This window comes from Staurois parvus, unplaced genomic scaffold (genome assembly GCF_062004578.1).
Source record: "Staurois parvus isolate SC_StPar_1 unplaced genomic scaffold, SC_StPar_1.0 ptg000147l, whole genome shotgun sequence".
NCBI classification, from domain to species: Eukaryota; Metazoa; Chordata; class Amphibia; order Anura; family Ranidae; genus Staurois; species Staurois parvus.
In genome coordinates this window covers 12741462-12763672 of record NW_028317943.1, presented here as the reverse complement: position 1 = coordinate 12763672, position 22211 = coordinate 12741462, and the positions used below count along the sequence as shown (strand labels likewise).

General features: G+C 37.3%; 1 protein-coding gene across 5 annotated transcripts in view; it reads left to right on the top strand.

Annotated features, from left to right (window-relative positions):
• Positions 1–22211, top strand: part of SYT1 (synaptotagmin 1) — a 627989-nt gene that overhangs the window by 497600 nt on the left and 108178 nt on the right. For all 5 annotated transcript variants that reach the window (XM_089674048.1, XM_089674049.1, XM_089674051.1 and 2 more), the window contains one exon: positions 7318–7485. In XM_089674048.1, the coding sequence (XP_089530174.1) occupies positions 7318–7485 (168 nt within the window). The remainder of the gene's footprint in view (positions 1–7317; positions 7486–22211) is intronic.

Sequence of the window (22211 nt, the reverse complement as noted above, 5' to 3'; positions counted from 1 at the left end):
CATGGCGTCCAAAAAGAGTTCCTTTATGTCAAAAGCAGTTTTAGACCAGCTAGAATACAGCGATAGTAAATCAGAACCACTTCCAGAATTGAGCGATAATGATTCATGGGGAAATTCGTCATCAGACACTGAAAACGATTTTGCGACTAAGCTCAGTGATGTGCGAACTTGGTGCTATATTTCAAATTTCAGTGTTTTTGGTTTGATTATATTATTGAATTAAATTTATTATTATTATATTATTATTTTTTATGATTATGTATTATATTATAATTTATGATTTCGTGTTGCAAATTTTATCATACCCGGGATGTTTACTAGACTCTTGTTCGGACAGATTTCAGTGAGTTATTCCTAAAAATTACAGGCCTACAATAAAAAACATATTTCCATGCAAAAAAAGTACCGTTTTGAGCACAGAAATATTGACATAATCATATCGCTAGGGATGTTAAAGAGAAGGGTTTCAGAGATCGTATAAAGGTGGACAGATTAGAAGATAGTCTCATAGATTGGAGTAGGGAGTTCCATAGGATGGGAGAAGTCCTGGAGACGAGCATGGGAAGAGGTTACACAGGAACTAGAGAGCAGAAGGTCTTGGGAGGATCAAAGAGGGCAGTTTGGTTGATATTTTGATGGTTCACTTGTGCATGGTAGCCAATCAGCTTCTAACCTCAGCTTGTTCAGTTAAGCTTTAGCATAAAACTGTAAGCTGATTGGTTTCTTTGAAGAAGTGCACAAGATTCTGAGTAAACAAGCTTTAGTAAATAAACCCCATAGTAACAACACTTTTTCAGCACAATCATAAACTATGACACTTCTTCATAGAGTAAGTTTACTGATGTCTATATGTCTAGTTAGGTTACCAAAATATTGAGATGTAATTTAGGCAAAAGAAAAATTCACCTTGATCTTAAAATTTGCCATGTAAGTAATTAATAGTAAGCAACAGTAATAATTTGTGAAAATGCTGTCATTGCTTCTTTTTCTATGTTAAACTTAAAACATAATATTAGAAGCTCTCTGATTACCCCTATGCAGCTTTGTCTCAACAAGCTTCCATCCATTTGACTGCTATGCAGACTCTAAGGACTGACATCATAGAAAATGATAATAGCAAAATGTTAAAGATTACTCTTTCAAAAGAGGGAAAGAGCAGGAGAGGAAAGATCATTAAAACAAAATAGTTTTAATTCATTTTAAATGAATTAATTTTAATAAATATGAGTTATATCTGTTTTTCATGGACCATTTCTTTAAAATGTTTCCCAAAGAGTGTGTCTTGTTATTTTTTAAGCTCTGCAGTAATGTCACTGTTCATTCGGCAGTTATTCATTGAGACCTAGATACACAGTCTCTTGGAAGAGGAACATGGATGACAGCCAAAATACAAATAATATAAATACAAATAATAAAAGACTATTATTAGATACTCAGCATGAAGATGAGTCATCCCAGATGAGTCATTCCTTTAGCTGCAATGATATCATAACATATGGCATAATCAATGTTAACAACATTTCAAACTAAAGATGCACACTTTAAAGCAGAAACCAGTATGAGCTGATCGCGTTTGTCTAAATAATGCATTGCCGTAAGTGAAATTCTAAGTCACTTTTAGTTAGTACATCTTCAGTCAGAGACATTGGGAACAACACAAAAAAAGGGTGGCATAACAAGCAAAGTTTCCTTGACTATACCCCTTTCATAAATCCCATAAACTGTCAGAGATCTTGCTATATAGGAAAATTTAGGATGTAATTAAAAAAAGGTACACGTATGACTGCAAAAGCTGATTTCTGAACCTGCATCATTTTCCAAACCATGTTTCTGTTTTAATCCTGTATTGATAAAGATCCAGTAGGTTAATTCTTTGGTTTAAAACATTTTCAAGATTAATTAATCCAGACATTTACCCTAAGAAAAGGTCAACCTGCACCAAGGAATTTAACTACTTCAAGACCAGACACTTTCACCCCCTTCCAGTACAGACCAATTTTCAGCTTTCAGTGCTGTAATGCTTTGAATGACAATTGCTCAATCATATAGAAAACCTTTTCTTCAAACTACTTAGTCCCCTTCCTTAAATACAAAATAACCTAAATCAATTCAAAATAGTCCACCACAAGTCCACACTATTATTAGGTCTTCAAGCGTTGAACATTGTCCCATTCATCACTTCAAATCCAAGAAACCTCAAAAGAAATAAACTAAATATAGTGCATTAACTTTTAACAACAATCAAATATTGTGATACCATGCAAGAAAACACTCGTGAGGAGAAAGAGAGAGAGAAAAAAAAAATATTTGAATAAATAAATCACTACTTTTGGTGAATCTCACGTGTAAAAATTACTAAAAATAAATAAGTAAATAAGGTGAATACACCTACACAGCCCACTCGTGGGGTGAAATCCACAGCAAATGACTAAGCTTGTGATATATGTGCAAAAAGTGCCAACACTCTAGCAAATAGATACACAGCACATGCTCAACTTGTGAGTATATACTAATCCACAATCCACATAAGTGCCACCACTCTGGTAGGGTTAAATACTATTACCCTCTTTCAGCTCAGATAGGCATTTCAAATACTCCGTGGTACAACAGCTTTCCCCTTGTGGATAACTCAATCCATTGTTCCCCGATCCTCATAGGGCAAAGAAGAGCAAGATTCAGTGGGGTGTACAAGTAATAAAACAAATTTATTGCTGCTTACATTCAAAGACACGTGGACTTGTGGTGGACTATTTTGAATTGATTTAGGTTATTTTGTATTTAAGGAAGGGGACTAAGTAGTTTGAAGAAAAGGTTTTCTATATATTTGTACTTTCAAGGGTGAAAGGTTTACTTTTCTTTGGGGATATTTACAGAATCTGTTTTATAATTGCTCAATCATGCAACACTGTTATGATTAAATTTTTATCATTTTTTTAGACATATAGAGCTTTTTTGTGATATTTAATCACCACTGGATTTTTTTTAAAAAAAGTTCCTATATAATTTAAAAAAAAAATCTAGTTTTTTGTAAAAAACTATTTCTTAGTTTCTGTTATACATTTTTTCAAATAAATAATATTTTTTCATAAATGTAGGCCAAAGTGTATTCTGCTACATTTCTTTGGTACAAAATAACCCAATTCTGTATATATTTATTTAATCTGTGTGAAAGTTATAGAGACTACAGACTCAATCTATCAATCCTGATGTAATGACTGCCTTTCTTGCATTTCTTGAGGGTCCAAAGTACTAGGACGGTATAAATACCCCCAAATGACCCCTTTTTTGAAAGTAGACAATCCAAGGTTTTCAATAAGAGGCGTGGTGAGTTTTTCACAAAGTTATCATATTTAACAATTTATTTCCCGCATAGCATAAGCATACCTACAATGCTCCACCATCCAAAAAATGTAAAGGTTTCACGTTTAATGCAGCTCCTTTTCAAGCATGGAGTATACAATAAAACAAACACACTCAGATATTTAGCTATGACCCTCAACCAATCACAACACAGTCATGTAGATATCTTGACCAATTAGAATGCTAACCCTCCAATGGACCTGATGGAGAACTGCAATAAACATGAATCATAGTGGTAGGAAAAATCAGAGCTCACAAGATCTCAATTAAATCCATCCATTGTGTAAACTTAAGGCTGGTGACTACTACACAAGATGTTTTAGATTGCCTGGTGAACATTTAACATAGGAGTCTGGAATAGAATGTATACTGAAGCATTAGCTCACACAAAAGGGAATTCAGATAAAGGTGGATCGCAGTCAGACCATGGCATTCTATAGGCCTTGGATGCTCCACCAGTGAGACCTTTGCCTTGTCAGATTAGTTTAGCTGTTTTTCCTTAAAATGGAACTGTACGCACCTCCACTCCAGTGTTGCAGTGTCCTCAAGCACTCCCACTGGCCACTGACATCTTTAGCAGGTCTTCTTCTGGCTTTTGATCTTCTGCCATTTTGATTGACTGAGTTGGGATGACATCATTCCCGCACATGTGTGACTTGGTTTACATTGCAAACAAACAGATAGGAATACTTTAATGCAAAAGAGACATATTATGTTCAAATATTTTTATTTATTATATAAAGTCCCACTTACATTTTTACAGCTTACTGAACATTATTGTTTTTATGCCAAAACCAACCAACCAAGTCTTTATGTTGTGTCCAGGTATAAACAATGCATTAACAGATGAGGTGAAATCAATATGGTTTACAATTGTGTATTTCTTAACACCACTATATGTTGCCTAATTGTCCATTAAAATGTATGCTGTTATAAATATTTATGGAGACTTTATATCATAGCTTTTCAGAGAAACATTTGGTCCTATAATTCTCATTTAATTTTGACAAAATTGATTAATTAGTGTAAAGTACACAAAGCATTTTAATTATATCTGTATTAACTCAATCACATAGCTGGTAGATAAAATACAGCTCAATTAATGTCTCCCAGTGAAAATGATCCCTTCCCTACACGTGCTCATACAAGCTTTGAAAGAGATGTGCATTTTTTTAAAATCACATATTATGCACCAACCCTCTATAACAATATTTTACTTTTATAGTAAGTACATACCTCAGTTACAGATGAGTAATGCTTTCCACTGGACTACCCTACTAAGGGCTGGGCAGTGTTTATCTCCTTGCAGTTTTCTTGACATCTTGTGAAATATTGCATATCATCAGATCCAGAAATAGTAGCCATCTCTGGTACATGCAGTGAGCTTGAGATGGATAGGAAGTACAATGCAATAGTTTTCTGCGCTGCTATACCATATCCTACTCTAACTACTCAGCCAGCTAGCACTCCTATGTGATTCACAAATCAATAGACAAATAAACTAACCAGAAAACAGTGCAGTGTTAAGTCCAAAAAAAATTATTAAAATTTTGGAAAAAAAAAGAAAACTACCTAAAACCAAGTCATGTATTTGCATACAGACATTCAAACAAATCAAATCATAAAGTGAGTATGCGGTCCTTGTGCCAGTCTGTTATAATCCTCTATTCCACATTCATAATGATAAAAGTGCATAAGTGCTTCATATAACAATCTGTGAATGCAAATCTCTCTGTCTTTCACACACTTTGAAGTTGACTAACTAAAACTTGAGAGTGCATAGAAACCAATCAGCGTCCAGGTTTTTTTATCAAAGCTTAATTGAACAAGCTGAAGTTAGAAGCTGATTGGCTACCATGCACAGCTGCACCAGATTTTCCATTTTTAGTAAATCAACCACTTTGCGTTTTTCACTTGATGCTCACCTTTATGCATGAAGGCATCCAGATTTTATGCTCACTTCCTATGTTAGACCCCTTATATATACAGTAAGAAGGTCTGTACAAGCTTTAACTGCCACATCAAGATCTTTCCTCATCCTATGGTCTCCACATAGAAGGTACGACTCAGTTCCTCGTACACATTAATCGCATGAAAACATAAGGTAGATTCATAGTGCTTTCCATCATGCAACCTTTATTAAAATACATTTTAAAAATACACTTACATAGTAAGGTGCATATTTAACCATGCACTCAAAACAATAGGCTGTGTAAGCCTACTTGGATGTATGACTGTTTCCTCTTGCCTTGCCAAAGCTGAGCTCCTGACAAAGCCCAGTGATGATACATGTATGGAGGACATCATCCCACATGGCAGGCCAAGAGGAAGTGTGTTCAAGGACATCAGTAGCAGTCACTGTACAGAATCTGCAGTCAGGCATTTAGGCGGGTGTGTGTATTTTTTTATATTTGTTTTAATAAAATTTTTATAATATATATCATATGTTTCATGTGATTAATGTGTACGAGAAAATTAGTGGTACCTTACATACAGAGACTGGAAGGTGAGGAAAAAATCCAGTGGTGGCATTTAAAGTGTGTGCAGACCTTCTTATGTATAAGAGGTCTATCACAGGAGGTGAGCATGGAATCTGGATGTTTTCATGCATAAAGGTGGATATCTAGTGAAAAAAACACAATGTTTGTGAGAGTCAGTGGAGATTCACAGAAGAGAGTTGTGTTCACAATGTGTTATATAAATCACTTATACACTTTTATCATTAAGGATGTGGAACAGAGGACTATATCAGACTGGCACAAGGAAGACATACGCACTATGTTTTGGGATGTGTGCATGTGTTTGTATATTTACATAATTGACTAGGTTTTGGGTAGCCTTTTTATACCTTTTTAAATATATTTTATTGGATTCTTTTCTATTTTTTGTACTTTATTTGTGGAGATGGGCAGGGCCATTTTCTTTAAAGGATGCATACATTTTTACAGAAACTGCAAGTATATTTTGAATGATAAAACTATTTAGAAAATGATTGCTCGCTTCTCATTTTCTGTGATTTCACTGTTCACAAAAGCTTTCTGTGAGCTATAGATTGTGATGACACTTTTATGTGTTTTTTGGTAATATTTATTCTATATTAAAACTGAACTGCAAGTAGAAAAAACAACAATACATGCAAACATCTGTTCATCAAAATTAATTGAAGTGTTAGTTCATCTTTATAGAAAAAATGTAAAGGTGAATTAACACCGTACACCCTCCTCACCTCCATGTCCCCACTGTACATACCCCCAGGGATGCCGAGCTGTCAGCACCCTGCAACCAGTTCAGTGGTCTGGGAATTTGAAACCTTTACGCTACTCTCTCTCAAATCCTCAAACCACTGGACTGCCTGCAGGGATGCTCAGTATACCCTGAGGTAAGTACAACAGGGACCAGAGGGTGGGCAGGGTGTATGGTGTAGATCACCTATTTTTCTGTAAAAGTGAACTAATCCTTTAAGTGCATTTTTAACAACTAGAGTAAGTACCTACATTTGAATTGATATCAGCCTCTTGCAATAAATGCAATAAAGCTTGAAGTGGGAGAGGGATAAGCAGTACAAGAAGCTAATCAGTTGTGATGATGTGCTCGGGTACAGCAAGGAGCATGTTCATAGGTGGGCACAGCAGACTGACAGAGAGATAAGCTCACCTGATTTTCCTTCACTGTTTAGTCACAAGCTGGAGGTTGGGGCAAGAAAAGCAATACTTTTATTACCTTTCTGTGGCAGGGAAAGGTCAGGTCTCAAGGCTGCTTGTGCTGTCTTTCAGGGTTTGTATAAATCTTACGGACACTGTCTGATGGAAAGACATACAAATTCCTTGCCATGTAAAACAACTTTGTTATATCTACTTCATCTGCATATGTAGCTGTTTTCCTAGAGTTTTGCGTTAAGGTTATTATGCTTGTTTTATGATGAATGCATAATAGTAAAATTTTTGCTTCTTTTAATAGGTGCCCTACTCTGAGCTGGGAGGCAAAACGTTGGTGATGAATGTTTATGACTTTGATCGATTCTCTAAACATGACGTAATTGGAGAAGTAAAGGTCCCTATGAACACTGTAGATTTTGGCCATGTGACTGAAGAGTGGCGGGATCTTATTAGTGCTGAAAAAGAAGAGGTAAGCTTGTTCTTATTGCAGATTTGTTTGTGAATGTATGTAATAAAATATATTTCCATAAGGGGGCCCCCAGATGTCCTGCCCCTTCATGAGGTACATTACTACTTATTCCCATAAAAGGTCAAATGCAGCTAAGCACACTAACAACATGAAAACGTGAATACTAAATTTTATAGAAAATAGTGAACAAAGTCCCCTGATGTAAATCCATTGTCAATCACATCATCATGATGTTTTCCCACCATCCCAACAATGTTGCCCTGACACAGTACTGTTGCAAATTGATAGAATTCCTAGTGCTTCTGTAATGTATACCACGACCCCAGGGTAATGTAATTGACCAAATATGATCATAATTTTATTGACGTAATTCAGGATCCCTGGGACTGCGGTATATATTATAGCAGTACTGGCAATTCTGTCATTTAGTCACACCTGGAGGAACCTGAATTGATGTGGACAGCCTTTCCTACACCTCTGGTTCAAGGCCCCTGGTAAAGTGAACAGGTGAAGCGAGGCCACAGACTGAGGTTAATACCTTGTAGTTCTTGCAAGAGGTTGGTATGGGTAGACAGGCTGATCGCAAGCAGAGTCAGGCCAGGTATCTGGCAGAATGTCAGTAGAGACTGACCAGGCAGCATCCAGATGATCAGCAGAGACTAGCTGGGCATTAGGTAGAGGATCAGCAGAGACTGACTGGGCAGCTGGAAGATGAACAGCAGACTGGCTGGACAGCGGATAAGTGAGGTACAGCGAGACGGTTCAGTAACTGACAATCAGATTGAGTATGGTCACATAGACAGAAGCTAGAATATAAGCCAAAGTCAGTGACTGATGAGCAGGTCAGAAATGTAAGGATCAAGTAAAAGAGTAGCCAAAGTACAAGCCAGGGTCGGTACAGGTGGATATCAGAAGAAGTCAAGGTCGATAACATATAGTCCCTTCCTGACAACATTGTTAGGAAACAAGGAAATAAACATCATGGGGTAGCAGTTCATCATTATTGATAATGGATCTTCATACATAATTAAACAATTACATAATTTAGCAATGTAGATCCATCATTAAGCATGATAGATCATCGCACAATAATGTTTCTGCCATCGCGAAGCATCCCAAAGTTTTTGCCCCACCACACTATCATCACATAAAATAACTGACAGGTCATCTGGAAGACAGGGAAATATCATAGGATGGTGGTGATGCTGTAAGGTCATCATGGTTGACTTGCTGGATCTACATTGCTGGAAGACATGATTCGTGATGGATTTGTCAGGAAGCTGTGTTTACATTTTTTTTAAATAAAACATTATTAAAGGATTTTCTCACAGAGTCAGTGTCTTTATTTGCTTTAACTCTCTGTGCAAATGAATAAGGGGTGCTATATACCCCTATACTCATTCCTCTTAGGCAGATACATGGTTACCCCTTATTATAAAGATGGTTTCCTATAATTCCACTCAAACGCCCGCATCCTATTTGGGACCAGTTGTGAGGAAGAGGCCCTAGTCCCTAAACATTGGGACACAATGCCTTGGAAAGATGCTCTGTTTCTCCCTCACTTGCAAGTAACCCCCAGTGTTGAAAGGTTTCTGATATGGTGCACTCCCTTTTCATGGCCACCAAGGAGATATGCCTGGATTATAGTCTGGTGGAATTTTAGGACAAACCCCATGTGTTTTTTTTTATTTGTTAAAATGTGTACTGTATCTTTAAAAAAGAAAAAAAGACAATGTGGGGTTCCCTTTGTTATTCAAATTAGTTTTGAATTAGGTATCCAGGAATGCAGCCTGGGTAGCAAGGAAAGAAAGGGCAGTGAGCGCTCTGTCCCCCCTCCCTGTACCATAGAAAACCACATGCATTTCAACATTGGGGGTATCTTGCAAGGGTTCCCAATGTTGATGGACAAGGACCTCTTTCCCATATTCTATCAACCAAAAAGTATATGGGGTTTTGTGGAGGGTCTAATTACAGGTATCTGGAAGCCCCCCCCCCCCCAGGTATTTGTTACACTCTAGGGAAATGAGTACAGTACATTAGTACCCATTAAACATTTCCTTAGAAAGAGTTAAAATGAAATAAAGACACCCACCATTAGAAAATCCTTTATTAAAAATAAAATACATGTAAAAATTGTCAACAATTCCCCTGATGTAAATCCATGGTCAATCACATTGTCCAGCTATGTAATTTATCGTTAGTCATTACCCACTGTCATAACAACCTGCTCACAACAATGCCTTCCCAATGACACATCAACCCAACACCAGATGAGCTTGCCTCTGCTACTCTCATCACAAATGACACAATCCCTGCCACTAAAGTATCAACAAGCAGCTGGGGATACTGGGTGACATAATTTACCATATTTGTTTGTGAACAAATATCATCAATGAAATCCATTGTCGATCATGATAATGCTCTGTTTCCCTGTTGCCATACCAACCCACTAGAGAGAAATCAATCTAACAATTGGCTTCTTTCAAATGAAAGTTTTGAAAAATTCTTGTTTGATCAGCACTGCAGATGATTGGCTACCGCTCTGATCACTATATTCTCACAGCAGCTGAGTCCCCGCCGTTATGATACAATAGCGCAGCTGGGAGGATTCCTCCAGCCACCTTGACTGTGTGGATGGGAGAATCATTTTTTGTTTTTTATCAACTGGCTGGCTGATCAAAAAACCCAATCCATCTATGGCCATCTTAAAGCAGAGGTCCAAGGGTAATTAAAAAAAAATATAAGTCAACAGCTACAAAAACTGAAGCTGCTGACTTTAAAAAAATGGACGCTCACCTGTCTATCAATCCCACTCATCTTCAGTGTGGGCACCCAGCTGTGACAGCTTGCAATCGCAGTGGAAGTGGGAGTGGGTACCTGTCAAATTCAGGTACCGTCCACCCCCCCATTCCCCAATAGTGCCAATCCTTAACGGGGAGCAGGGGACAAAGCTTTAAAGCGGAACTTCCCCTTTTGGGTGGAGCTCTGCTTTAAGTGTGCTGTGCAGCCCCCCGCAGTTTGCATCCCATCCACCAAGTATGATGGATCTGGTGACTATATTTAAGTATGAATTCTTATATAATACTAAGGAATAGATAGATAGATAGATAGATAGATAGATAGATAGATAGATTAGATGATACCTATATATTTTGACAATATTCACAATATATCTCATAGCAGACTGAAGAATAACAACATATACCTGCATTTGTTTTTTTTTAAGGGCAAGTGCCAACCTGCTTTTGGAAGAAAAAACCATGTATGGTAAAGCTTAGTAATTAGTTAGGTCAACATATTAAAACTAATCTGAGCTATTTCTATTTTATTTATTTAATTAGAACTATATATGTAAATTCCTCAAAAGAATAGATTTAATTAGGTATTTTATTATGCATCAACGCACATCTCTTTATTCTTCATAATCTTATCGCTTCTGGAGGATAAATGTAATTACTCACCATATGAAGCTTTACTTCTATGGCAATACACCTTTTTTAATATAATACCATTAAGCTTCCACCATTCTCTGTAATGCTTGGCCATCCACTGTAAAGGTCATTTTGTTATTCAGCTTTGTACATGATATTATCTTCAGATCACTTTTCCTATTCATTTTATTACACACATATCAAGCTTAGATAAAGAAAACCACCATGTATGTATGCTTTATTTTGTCCAGCCTATAAAACTATAAGGATAAAGGGGCAAGGATAGTTTATTTCAAATGTTTTGCAATTATATTTAAAACTAAACATAATAAAAAACAATAAATTCCAAATCAAGAAAGACAAATTCTTCTCCCATTAAAAACTTGCATGGGCTTATCCAATAAAGCAGCAGAAATTACATTAATTATGTAGAATAGAAATCCACAGTACTCAATTGGATTTTAGTTTAGTGTTACCAAGTAGTTAAGGTATAAACATTTAATATTTTAGTTATTTATATTAATATTAGATTCTATTCGTGGATAATAAAAGTGTTCATTTTAAGTTTCATTAACTATGAGTTTATCAGATGTAGATATAATTATTCTGAATATCATGGTGTTAAAAGACCTGTTCAAGTTCTTTCTAATATTTATTGTAGTAGAAGTAATTTGTGAGGTTTCAGATGATTAATAGTAAATAATGAATTGTTTAATACTTCCTGCAGTAACAGAGGTTCCTGTACTAACTAATATATAATATATAGAATTTTTACCTACACAAGTTTCAGACTCAGAAAAAGGTAGAGCTATGGCAGCCCATATTTGATTAACCAGTGAACAAAAAAAATTCCACCATCCACACATTCAAGTTGGATGAGGGAATCCTCCCCACTGTGCTATAATACTCTGACAACCACCAGAATATGCTGATCAGCATTGCTGGCTATAGTCGGCTGCACTGATCAAGTGGGGAAAATCCAACAGGCTGGTTGTGCAGAGGATGATTGTTAGATTTACTTCTGTACAACCAGCCTGTCCATACATGAATCGACATTCGGCCAGTCTCTGCTGAACTGGCTGAATTTCGATCTATGTAAGGCCCAGCTTTAGTAAGTGTAGAAGCTTCTATAAGGTTTAAAAACTGTTGTACATTAATTCACTTATGCATAGGAAAAAACTTGCAAAATGGAACTTTGTATATACCTCTGAAGGTTTAATACAGGCAAAAAATATAATTGTAAAATATTGCCACTTTATTTAACATATATTAGACAATTTCACTAAAAGAATTTTAAAGACAGTTTAGCCATGCAACATAGCCATTCATGTACTCTTGAGACCAGCTTGTAAATGGTCAATGCGTTTCGCATGAAACTTCCACTTCATCAGGACATTGGATCTCAATATAAACAACTGCTGAAACAATATGTACAAATAGATTGTAATTAGAAAATTTAACAATTTTTCAGAAACATCATAAAAACACTCTACTTTTGTTATACATAACACATAAATATATGTATATGTGATAATAATTAGACTGAACTGTACCCACCCTGAAATATAAGAGAACAATGGAGGACAAAAGAAGGAAGAAAAAAAATAACCAAACTGAACAAGAGAAGAAAAAAGAAAAACTTTTTATTTACACTTGCAGAAATGTGTGGTTGGTGACACAGCCTTACTGGCCTGTGGGGAGGGACACAATCTCAAAGCACCTCATAATCCAGGGAAACAAACTTAAGTGTATCTGTATGATAGGACTGGATATTTATATAATCTATATGGGATACTGGAGAATACATAATCCATAGAGATATCAAAGCACAGAGATCTTACCTAGAACGATTAAATTCATCTTAGCTCCATGTGCACTTAGGAGACTTTCAGTAGGCAATATTAAAGTACTTATTCCATAGCAAAGGGAAAGGGCTACACAAAGAAATATATTTTATAAAATGTGTGTTACCCATAAAATAAATTTCCAAACTTCCAACATATAAGCTACAATTAATAGAAAATTGGTTAGGTTGTCTATACAGGCCACAGATAAGCCTCCAAGCGGGAACCAAAGATAGTCCAAAGTTTTTCCCAAAAAAGAGTCCCATAGTAGATTTTCTTTCTGAAAACTCTACTATGGGGCTGTTTGTCCGTATTACTGTCCCATTTTTTCCTATACATATTTAAAAGGGATGATTCCTTCTATGCTTTACGCCCGGCGCCCACATATAACATATATGGTTGCATTAATTAACTTAGCCCCCTTATCCTCCCCCTGCACCCACACCACTTTGTACATTCCTCAGATTATCAAGTGACCTAATGCATGGGTCTATGCCAGGCCATTAGCAATCCTGTTCTCTTCCAAGGCTAATGCAAGGTACAGTACCTTGAAGACTTACTAGGTATACAGGACCTGGGAGGCTAAGCCAGTGCAGGCAATGTGAAAATAATTGTTAGATCAAAACTAGATACTGATTTGAGGTGAAAGTTTAGGTGCAGAGATATTAGAGATTATTACATTATTTGTTAGGTAAAAGGTGGGTTATAGTGAGTTATATCCAGATGGGATAGCACAACAGCAGAGAAAACACAAAGTGCCAGAGAACTATCAATATAAATATAGAGTAGGATATTTTTTTAATCTCTTATCTTTAGGACTAGTAACACATTTTTGTCTTTTGATTATATTAGAAAATATTTTGCCTGTTTCTATGTTAATTTGTAAAAAGCATATATTTTGTCTTCACCAATTACATTTATCAAGTGTCTTTTATTATTACATTTTTTTTTACCATATAAAACTTTTACCATACAACTTTTGATAGATTTTTGTTAAGTTGAGCAAAGCAAGTTTAGGATGTTAGTAAATATATATTTTGTTCTCAATCTAGACTTTAAACATCACATTACATGAACTAGAGGTGAAAAAATATATTATCCAAATTCCGAATTCTACTAGCGTAGACTAGACACATTTAAATTTGCTAAAGTTACTGGGCATTCTTTTATTAAGAATCTACAGCACTCCATTTTAAAATGTTATTTTAGAAGTGCTTTGCTACAGCCATGATCGAGAGTCTGCTGAGACAAAGGGCAGATAAAAAGTACTATTTTTGAGACCCAATCAATAGGAGCACATGAAATGTGAGTTAGAAATAGAAATATACTGTAAAAATGGCATATGTGGTACTGATGACTCAAACAAGTCTCCGAAGCTTGACTGTTCCATTGTGTCTGACATTTGACAAAAGAACTGTAATTTTGTTAACACACTTGCCAGGAATACTATTTTTGAAATATATTTATAACATGACAATCCTTACTATAACATGCACTTGGTGTCAATATAATAAACTATGTGTTATGTTTTTATAGAATGCTAGACAAAAATGCATACATCACATGATAAATCAAACCACTTTATACCCATTTTTGTTAAACGTTATACCTATCTAATCCAGAAAGGGTAGATGGTCCACATTACTTGCTGTCTTGTACTTTAAGGTAAAACTATAAAAATGGAAATTCAAACTGAGTATGTCATGAAAAAATGTTTTAAGCTGAGCTCTGGGCATAACTACTGTATATTCCCTAATATACATAGATTGCCTTTGCACTGAATGCCTTTGTAAATCAAGTTATTATTTTAAAAAGTTAGTAGTGACATCATCACTCTGCTCACCAAGATTCAAAGAAGAATACATATGCCTCTTATATTTAGACAAAATTTGCTTACTGTAGAGTTCAGCATTAAGTGGATGTTACCTCCAATAAGGTTCAGGGGGGTAATTTAGTAAAGGTAAATACACTATTTACTTTGCAAGGGATTTTTTTCCTTTGGCTTTGTGAATTTGGTGATAATTCAGTTTGCAAAGAAGACTAAATTACAGGCAAGGAAAAGAAATAAAGTAGTTTTGCGTGCACATGATAGAATGATGGAAATCAGCACAGCTTGACCTCATTCACTAAGCTAAGGGAAAACGTCTTGCAAATTGAAATTCCCTTGCAGAGTGAACAGCCTCATATGTAAAAACACAACAGTAGATTCAGAGATGTAGACATCTGAAATCATAATTAAATAGTAACACAGATCACACTAGCACATGCGATTGCAAAGATTAATTGCATAAATGTGGTAGTTTCTGCAGTGATTCCAGATATGGCAGTAGAAACAGTAGCAAAGCTTTCCTGCATCCTGTTCACAGAAAGCACTTGAGAGCAAAAAAACAACTAGGAGAGTCAGTGATCAGGAAGGACCTGGGTGTCCTCAAAGATCATAAACCTAATAACAGAATGCAATGCTAATCTGTGGTTTCTAAAGCAAGCAAATGATTTCATGTATTAAAAGAGCTATAGATTCCATAGAGAGCAACACAATTCTACCCTGTAAAAATATTAGGTTTTACGTTAGGTTAAATATGTATTTAAATTCATCAAAAGGATATTGGGGAACTGGAGAGAGTGCAGAGGACAACTAAATAGATAAGAGGCATGGAGGACCTTAGCTATGAGGAAAGACTGATTAAACTGAATTTACTAATATAAACAGCAGCTGTGCTATCTGAAAAAGACACAAAACAACAGGGTAAAAAGAATCATAGAAACATAAAATATCAATCCAACACACCTATGTGATATGATAAAAAGTGCTAACATTGTATCAAACATGTGATAATGATACACATGAAGCATAACTTCCTCTGTGATCCAGCCCCAACACTGACACCCCAGCTACTTACCAGAAATTATGACCCCTAAATACTGAAGATATATGTGTTTGTGTACACTAATCATGCCACCAAACCATTAGAACCTCCAGGAAACTGATCAGACAAAACATTCAGGACTCCAAACTGGGATGTCAGTAGCAGGTAAATTAGGTGTATGGCCCCTTTAAAAAGATGTTTGCCAACACTCCTTTGTTCACACACAAATGCAGTCACCAGTCCGCTGGCACTGTAAGGCTACGTTCACACTAGCCTTGTGTGCAGGCGGCAGAGAGGTGTTTGGGAAGCGTTTTTACCGCTTCCCAAACGCCTCTGCCAATTCTGCACATTACAGCACATGGTGCTGTTCTAACGGGAGCGTTTGCGTCGCGTTGCGTCGCGGCAAAACGGATGCCTCTGGTCGAGTCAGGAGGCTTTGAAGCCTCCTATTCTCGTCTATGGTGCCGCTCCGCAAACGCCCGGCCGGCGTTTGCGCTGCGGTTGCGACGCGGTTGCGGGGCGTTTGCGGAGCGGTAACACCACTCAAACTGTATAAAAGGCATTTGTGGGGTGTTATTAACGCTCGGCAAATGCCTAGAAACCGCCACTAAACCGCGCATGCGGCGTTTGCGGAGCATTTGCGGAGCGTTAAAAAACGCTCCGCAAACGCCGGACCAACGCTTGCCAAATGCTATAGGGGCGTTTGGCAAGCGTTGGTAAAACAGCCAAGTGTGAATGAGCCCTAACACAAGAAGATGGACACTACCTGTGACCATAGTGCCCCGCCCACTACTGGATCACAGGAGATGTCATGCTTCACGTGGCCTTACTGATCATCACTCTTCCTCTTTTAGCAGTTTGATCCCCTTTCTGCTATCTCTTGTTTCAGTTACTGATTTTTTTCCAATTCTATAATGTCATCTATGATCTTACCTATTAGGCCAACGTGCCCATAACACATTCATTCATTACTCTATGTAAACAGATATATACTAAATCTAAATGTACATTTATTATTGGTCCAGTATGATATTCAATATGAGTTATAGGTATGTTTTGTGTACCCCAAGGTATTGTCTGCTTTGTCCATTACAGAATGTAATGAAAATTGTGGGGGTTTTTTCATATTATAATGTAAAAAAAAACACATGACTGACCAGTGTCCCTTTATAAATCCTGGATACCTTATTCAAAGATAAGTTTACAGAAATAATTGAGTGCTGTCCATGATACTTTTTGTATTTGCACTACCATACAATTTTCAGGACAAGCTTTCGGGCTATGTCCTCTTCTTCAAGGTTCAAGCAGTACTACTTCACAAAGTTTTAGCAGAATGTTAACAGAAACAATCTCTGAGGAAAAAAAAAACATACACACAAACAATTGTACACAGCAATGGTTATAAAACTAGGATTAGAGATAATTGAGGCTTTCCATAGTGTGGTCTGGAGCGTCCGGTTGTGAGAAATGGTGTCCCACAGGTGTGCAGAACTCTGACTCTGACTCCGATGTCACAAATAATGGAAGCAAACCCTGCAATAAAAAATGCTGCAAACTGTGCAATCAAATTAATCCATCAAAAAGGGTCACACACTCAAAAGGGATCTTCAATATCACCAGATCATACAGCTGCACCTCCAGTAATGTTGTGTACTTTATCCAGTGCAACAAAATGTAGAAAAGGATCTTACGAGGCTAACTAGAACAGAAGTTGCGAAAAAGGATGAATTTGCACAGACATACCATCAAGGAACATAAAGAAGATGAGTTTTGCACACCTGTCGGACACCATGTCTCACAACTGGACCACATTATGAAAGACCTCTTAGTTTTCAAATGGAATTTCAAAACTATTCGGGAAAGGAAAACTTTTGAACTAAAAATTATATTTCTATTTAATACAAAAGATAAAGTCCTTAGTTTAGACATGGGTCTTCTCACTCAGTATCCAACAGTTTTACAACCCCCTCTGTGACTGTCATCCCAACTCCCCCCCTCAATCTTTGCTTTTGCTCTGTCTTATGTCTAGTCTAATCCTAGTTTTATAATGATTGCTGTGTACATTTGTTTGTGTGTGTTTTTTTTATTTTTTTTTTCCCTTCCTGTTTCTTATAACATTCTGCTGAAACTTTGTGACATAGTATTGCCTGGACCTTGAAGAAGGGGACATACCCCAAAAGCTTGTCCTGAAAATTATGTGTTAGTGCAAATAAAAAAAGTATCACAGACAGTACTCAAGTGTTTCTGTCGCAAGTGGACTAATACGGCTACAATCACCTCAAGAAAGATAAGTTTGTAATTCACATTTCTGAAATAACAATATCAAACATATCCCAGCTGAGAAGATGCACAAGTAGTCAATGCGAATAAAATTCATGCAATTTATGTTTTAAAGGCTGTTGTCAGTGCAGAATAGAGCCATATCAAGCTCAATGCAATTCTAAGAAACTGAGGGTTAATTGCTCTATCATGCAGTCTAACTAGAGCAGTCAAGCAAGAATTGTTCAAAACTGATGCTTTAGACAAAGTAACTGCATTAATGAATCAATCCCACCAATGTGCCAAAATTCAAAAGTCAAAGTGGCAGCACAGTTCAAACAGTCAAAGTAGTTTGTGCAGACACATTAGGCCAAAGGAGGTACCAGACAAAATGAGTGCCTCACTAGGAGCCCTCTGCCCTAACATGTTTACTCATTTACAAAAATTCAGTGTAAATAAGCTGACCTAACATTTGAAAAGTCCTTTAGTATGGTTGTAGAGGATAGGTACTGCACATTTGCTGACCCCCCCCCCCCCATTAAAATTTAAGCTAGATCTAAAAGGACTGGAATGGAATTTGAGAGGACCATACAGCATTTTTTATTGTTTTTCAAACCATCATTGGCTGTTACAGTGTGCCATATTAACCCAGGGTCATGTGGCAACTGTTCTTTAGCACTGCAGTCACTGGATTTCAAGTTGGTAAGATGCAGGCAAAAGTTTTTGATGTTGTGTGGTCTCCCTTGTTTGCAAACAGAAGAAAGCAGGAGAAAAATGGTCATTTAGCAGCCAACAATTTAGATTTTTTTTCCTTTACTTGGGTGCACCACTTTACAGGCAGGTGTCAAGTACCTGGTGATGGAGCCTGACGTGGAGAGGAAGGCGATCTTTTACACCTCCGGCTCGGTATCCCTGGTGTAGTGATAGGAGGCACGAGAGACTGGAGTGGCACGAGTGCCTGGCAGTTCTGGTGATGACAACTACAGATGAGAAGTCAGTGTGCACTCGGATGCATGCTGAATTGTGACGCAGGGTACCAGGCACAGCAGGCTGGTAGACAGGCTGGCAGGTCACAGGCAGCAGGCACTTGGCAGGCTGGCAGGTCACAGGCAGCAGGCACTTGACAGGCTGGCAGGCTGACAGGTCCCAGACAGGAGGCACTGAGCAAGCTGGAAGGCCAGCAGATGCTTGGCATGCTGCAGGAGTAAGGATGGCCACTACAGGCTGGACACAAAACAGGGTCAGATACTAGCAAGCACCTCAGGAACAGAGAAGCGGGCAGAAGAGTAGGAAGGTTCAGGCTGAAGTTGGCAACGGTAAGCAAACAGACAGAAGGATCAGGCAGAGAAACGTGGTCAAAGAGTAAGCCAGGGGTCAGTTTAGGCAGAGTTCAAGCGTGGTCAGATGGATCAGGACGGCAGCAGGAGATCAGGCACAGGAACAGGTAGCAAGTAGTAGAACACTGTAGATCATAAGGCAAAGTCCTAGCACAGCAGAAGTGCTTAAATAGCCCACTAGGCATCTATCTAGTGGCGGGTGTGTGTGCCGCCATGCGTGCCGGTGCACACACATGTGCACACGTGCTTATGCACATGAGCATGAGTATGGGCTTGGCTAATAGGAATTCTCCGTCTGCACATAAATATGTGCCTGGGCACATTTCGCCTATCCAGACAGCATGTTTAAGGCATTTCCCAAGCATATTATTTGAAGAAATTGTGCTTTTTTAATATTTCACTGCTCCTGCCAAACTATATTAAAAAATGTATTGGTACATGTATTGTCTGACAGTGCCCAGCCCCTCATGCCCTTTTATAATTCCTTGCATACTAACCTTGACAATGGAGAGTATTGGTTTTGAAGATTCGTCACCCATTGACTTCAATGAGGTTCACATTAAAGTTTTCAATTCGTGGATTTCAGGGTGTGTTCACCGAACCTACCCCCAAATTGAGCCCAAGCAAATTTGCTCATCAATAGTTTTAATTTGCCTTTTGTAATATCTTTTTTCTCTATACAGTATATCTATGCTGTTTATTTCACAGGTAAGCTTCGCAACTTGAGAACTTACTGCTGTGCTCTGTGTTCAAATAATTTCATTTTACAGTATTTTTGTAGTAAATAAGCAGCTAGTTTATATGAATGCAGCATATGTACCTGACATTTTGGAAAATTACTTTAGAGATTTTCTGCTCTTTTGGATGTTTTTCAAATAGATATGGAATGCTTTCAACCTGCATCTGAAGATGTATTTATTAGGTTTTTTAAAAATAGATTTATTTTTTCTTAAAATGTGCTACAGCCTTTTTCTGTTTTGGTGAATGCTTGAGGGGAACTTTATAAAATGAAAGAGCTGTACTTCAGAGTTGTTTTAGTGTTCTCTGCCAGTTTTTTCTCTTTCAAAGCCTGGAAACTAGCAGTGGGAATTAGGAGATAACATTTTGTGGATGCCTAAAAATACAAACTTTTTTATTCATATTTCTATTAGGAACTTCTTTGACATGATAATTGTAAGCTGTCCTTTTTTCAACATAGAAAAGTTTTCAAAAAACAGACCTTTTGTTGTTAAATGTTAAAAGAACTATCTACAATAATGCTGAACTCTAAGCAGATACAGTATACAATTAAAAAAACACTATTAAAGCAATCAATAATAGCTCGTTGAATGTATTTTTAAATGCAAGCCACCTAAAAACCTGAATTTTACCTGGTAACAGGCTCTTGTAGTCCTCGTTCCTCCTGTCTAGATTGTGAGGGAAATAAGCTGTACAGGGCACCAGTGAGTTCATGTAATGTTAAGAATTATCCTGATTGGAAGAGTAAGTAGGACAGAAAGATGAACTCAACGCTGGGCTGCACCTCCTTTCACTGTCCTGCCTTAAGCTGGGGCAGGTCCAGCATGACCTGAGCTCAGTGGAAGTGCATTAAATGATGCTGGCCATTAGACGGAGGACATCTAGTGGCAGAAAAAGTACATAAGTGGAAATCTCTGAAGGCAAATATTGCAGCAAAAGCTGGTTTTGTTATTTTATTTTATAATGGGCAATGCATATTATATATTTTTGTATAATATAGGCACACACTAATTTTTTTTTTTTTTGCATGCACATCCAGCTATTAAAAAACATCCATCCTTAAAATTATTCTAAAGGAAAGAATTAAAAAAACCAAACATGTTACACTTACCTACTCTGTGCAATGGTTTTGCACAGATTAGCCCCAATCCTCTTCCTTTTGGATCCCCTGCCAGCAGTGCTGGCTCTTCCCCCCTGCTGAGTTCCACCCATACCAAGACTCGCTCCTAATCAGTGCTCTGTGTGTTCATTCCCACACAGAGCATGCCAAGGATCCCACTGGTGTGTGAGCCAATGAGGATACAGAGACTTGGGAGAGCTACTGCTCTCAATATCTGAGATGGGGCTCAGGTATATAAAAGGGGTGCTGGGGGAAGTTGCACCCAGAAGGTTTTTTACCTCAATGGATAGAATCCATTAAGATAGGAAACACCTTGAGCCTTTAGAACCACTTTAATACTATGGGCACTTTAGACATAAGTTCTAACAACTATAATTGTCTTCCATAGTTTAATTTTATCAGTAGGTAAATTATTGGATGTTTGTAGGTTGTCTTAAGTAAAAAAAAAATCTGAAGTTTTGGGGTCATAACAGTAATTACCCATGACATGATCTGCATCAGACGGTTGCTGTAGCTTACCCCTTCTGCATTCCCCCACCACTCAGTTACCCAAAAGAGGCCATAAGTGAGGTGTTTCTTTTTCTTTCTTTCTTTCTTTCTTTTTTTTTTCAGAAAAAGTATTTTTGAAACTAAAATGCATTGATGTGACAGTGTTTGTGTATTCAACTATATTTGAGCATTTAGGACAGACTTTTAGAAAAGTCACATAAGCTCAGGTTTAGTGTAGCAAAATTTTACAAAATGAAGTGCAAATGACTCATTTTGGCTCATAATCCTAAAACACTTATTTTCTGTACCAAATGGAACCTGACAGTATCAAATGGAAGGATATTTAATTATAGACACTGTAAATTGTGTTACAGAAGGTGTTGGAATTAGTGCAGTCAAATATCTTTTTGGTCATAGGAAAGGCAACATAAAAGTAATTTACCTTTGGTCCTGCATGTATTCCACTGTTGTGTGAGTAAGTATGGAGTCGGTTTCCTGCTTGTTGTTAAAGTTGAACATCAGGCAAACAGCTAAATGCACAGTTCAAATATATTTTACTTGCCAAATGATTTGTTATTCTGTGAACTGGTCACCCTCACCAGACAGCACAGCAGATCCTTGACACTCCAGTCTGCAGAGTG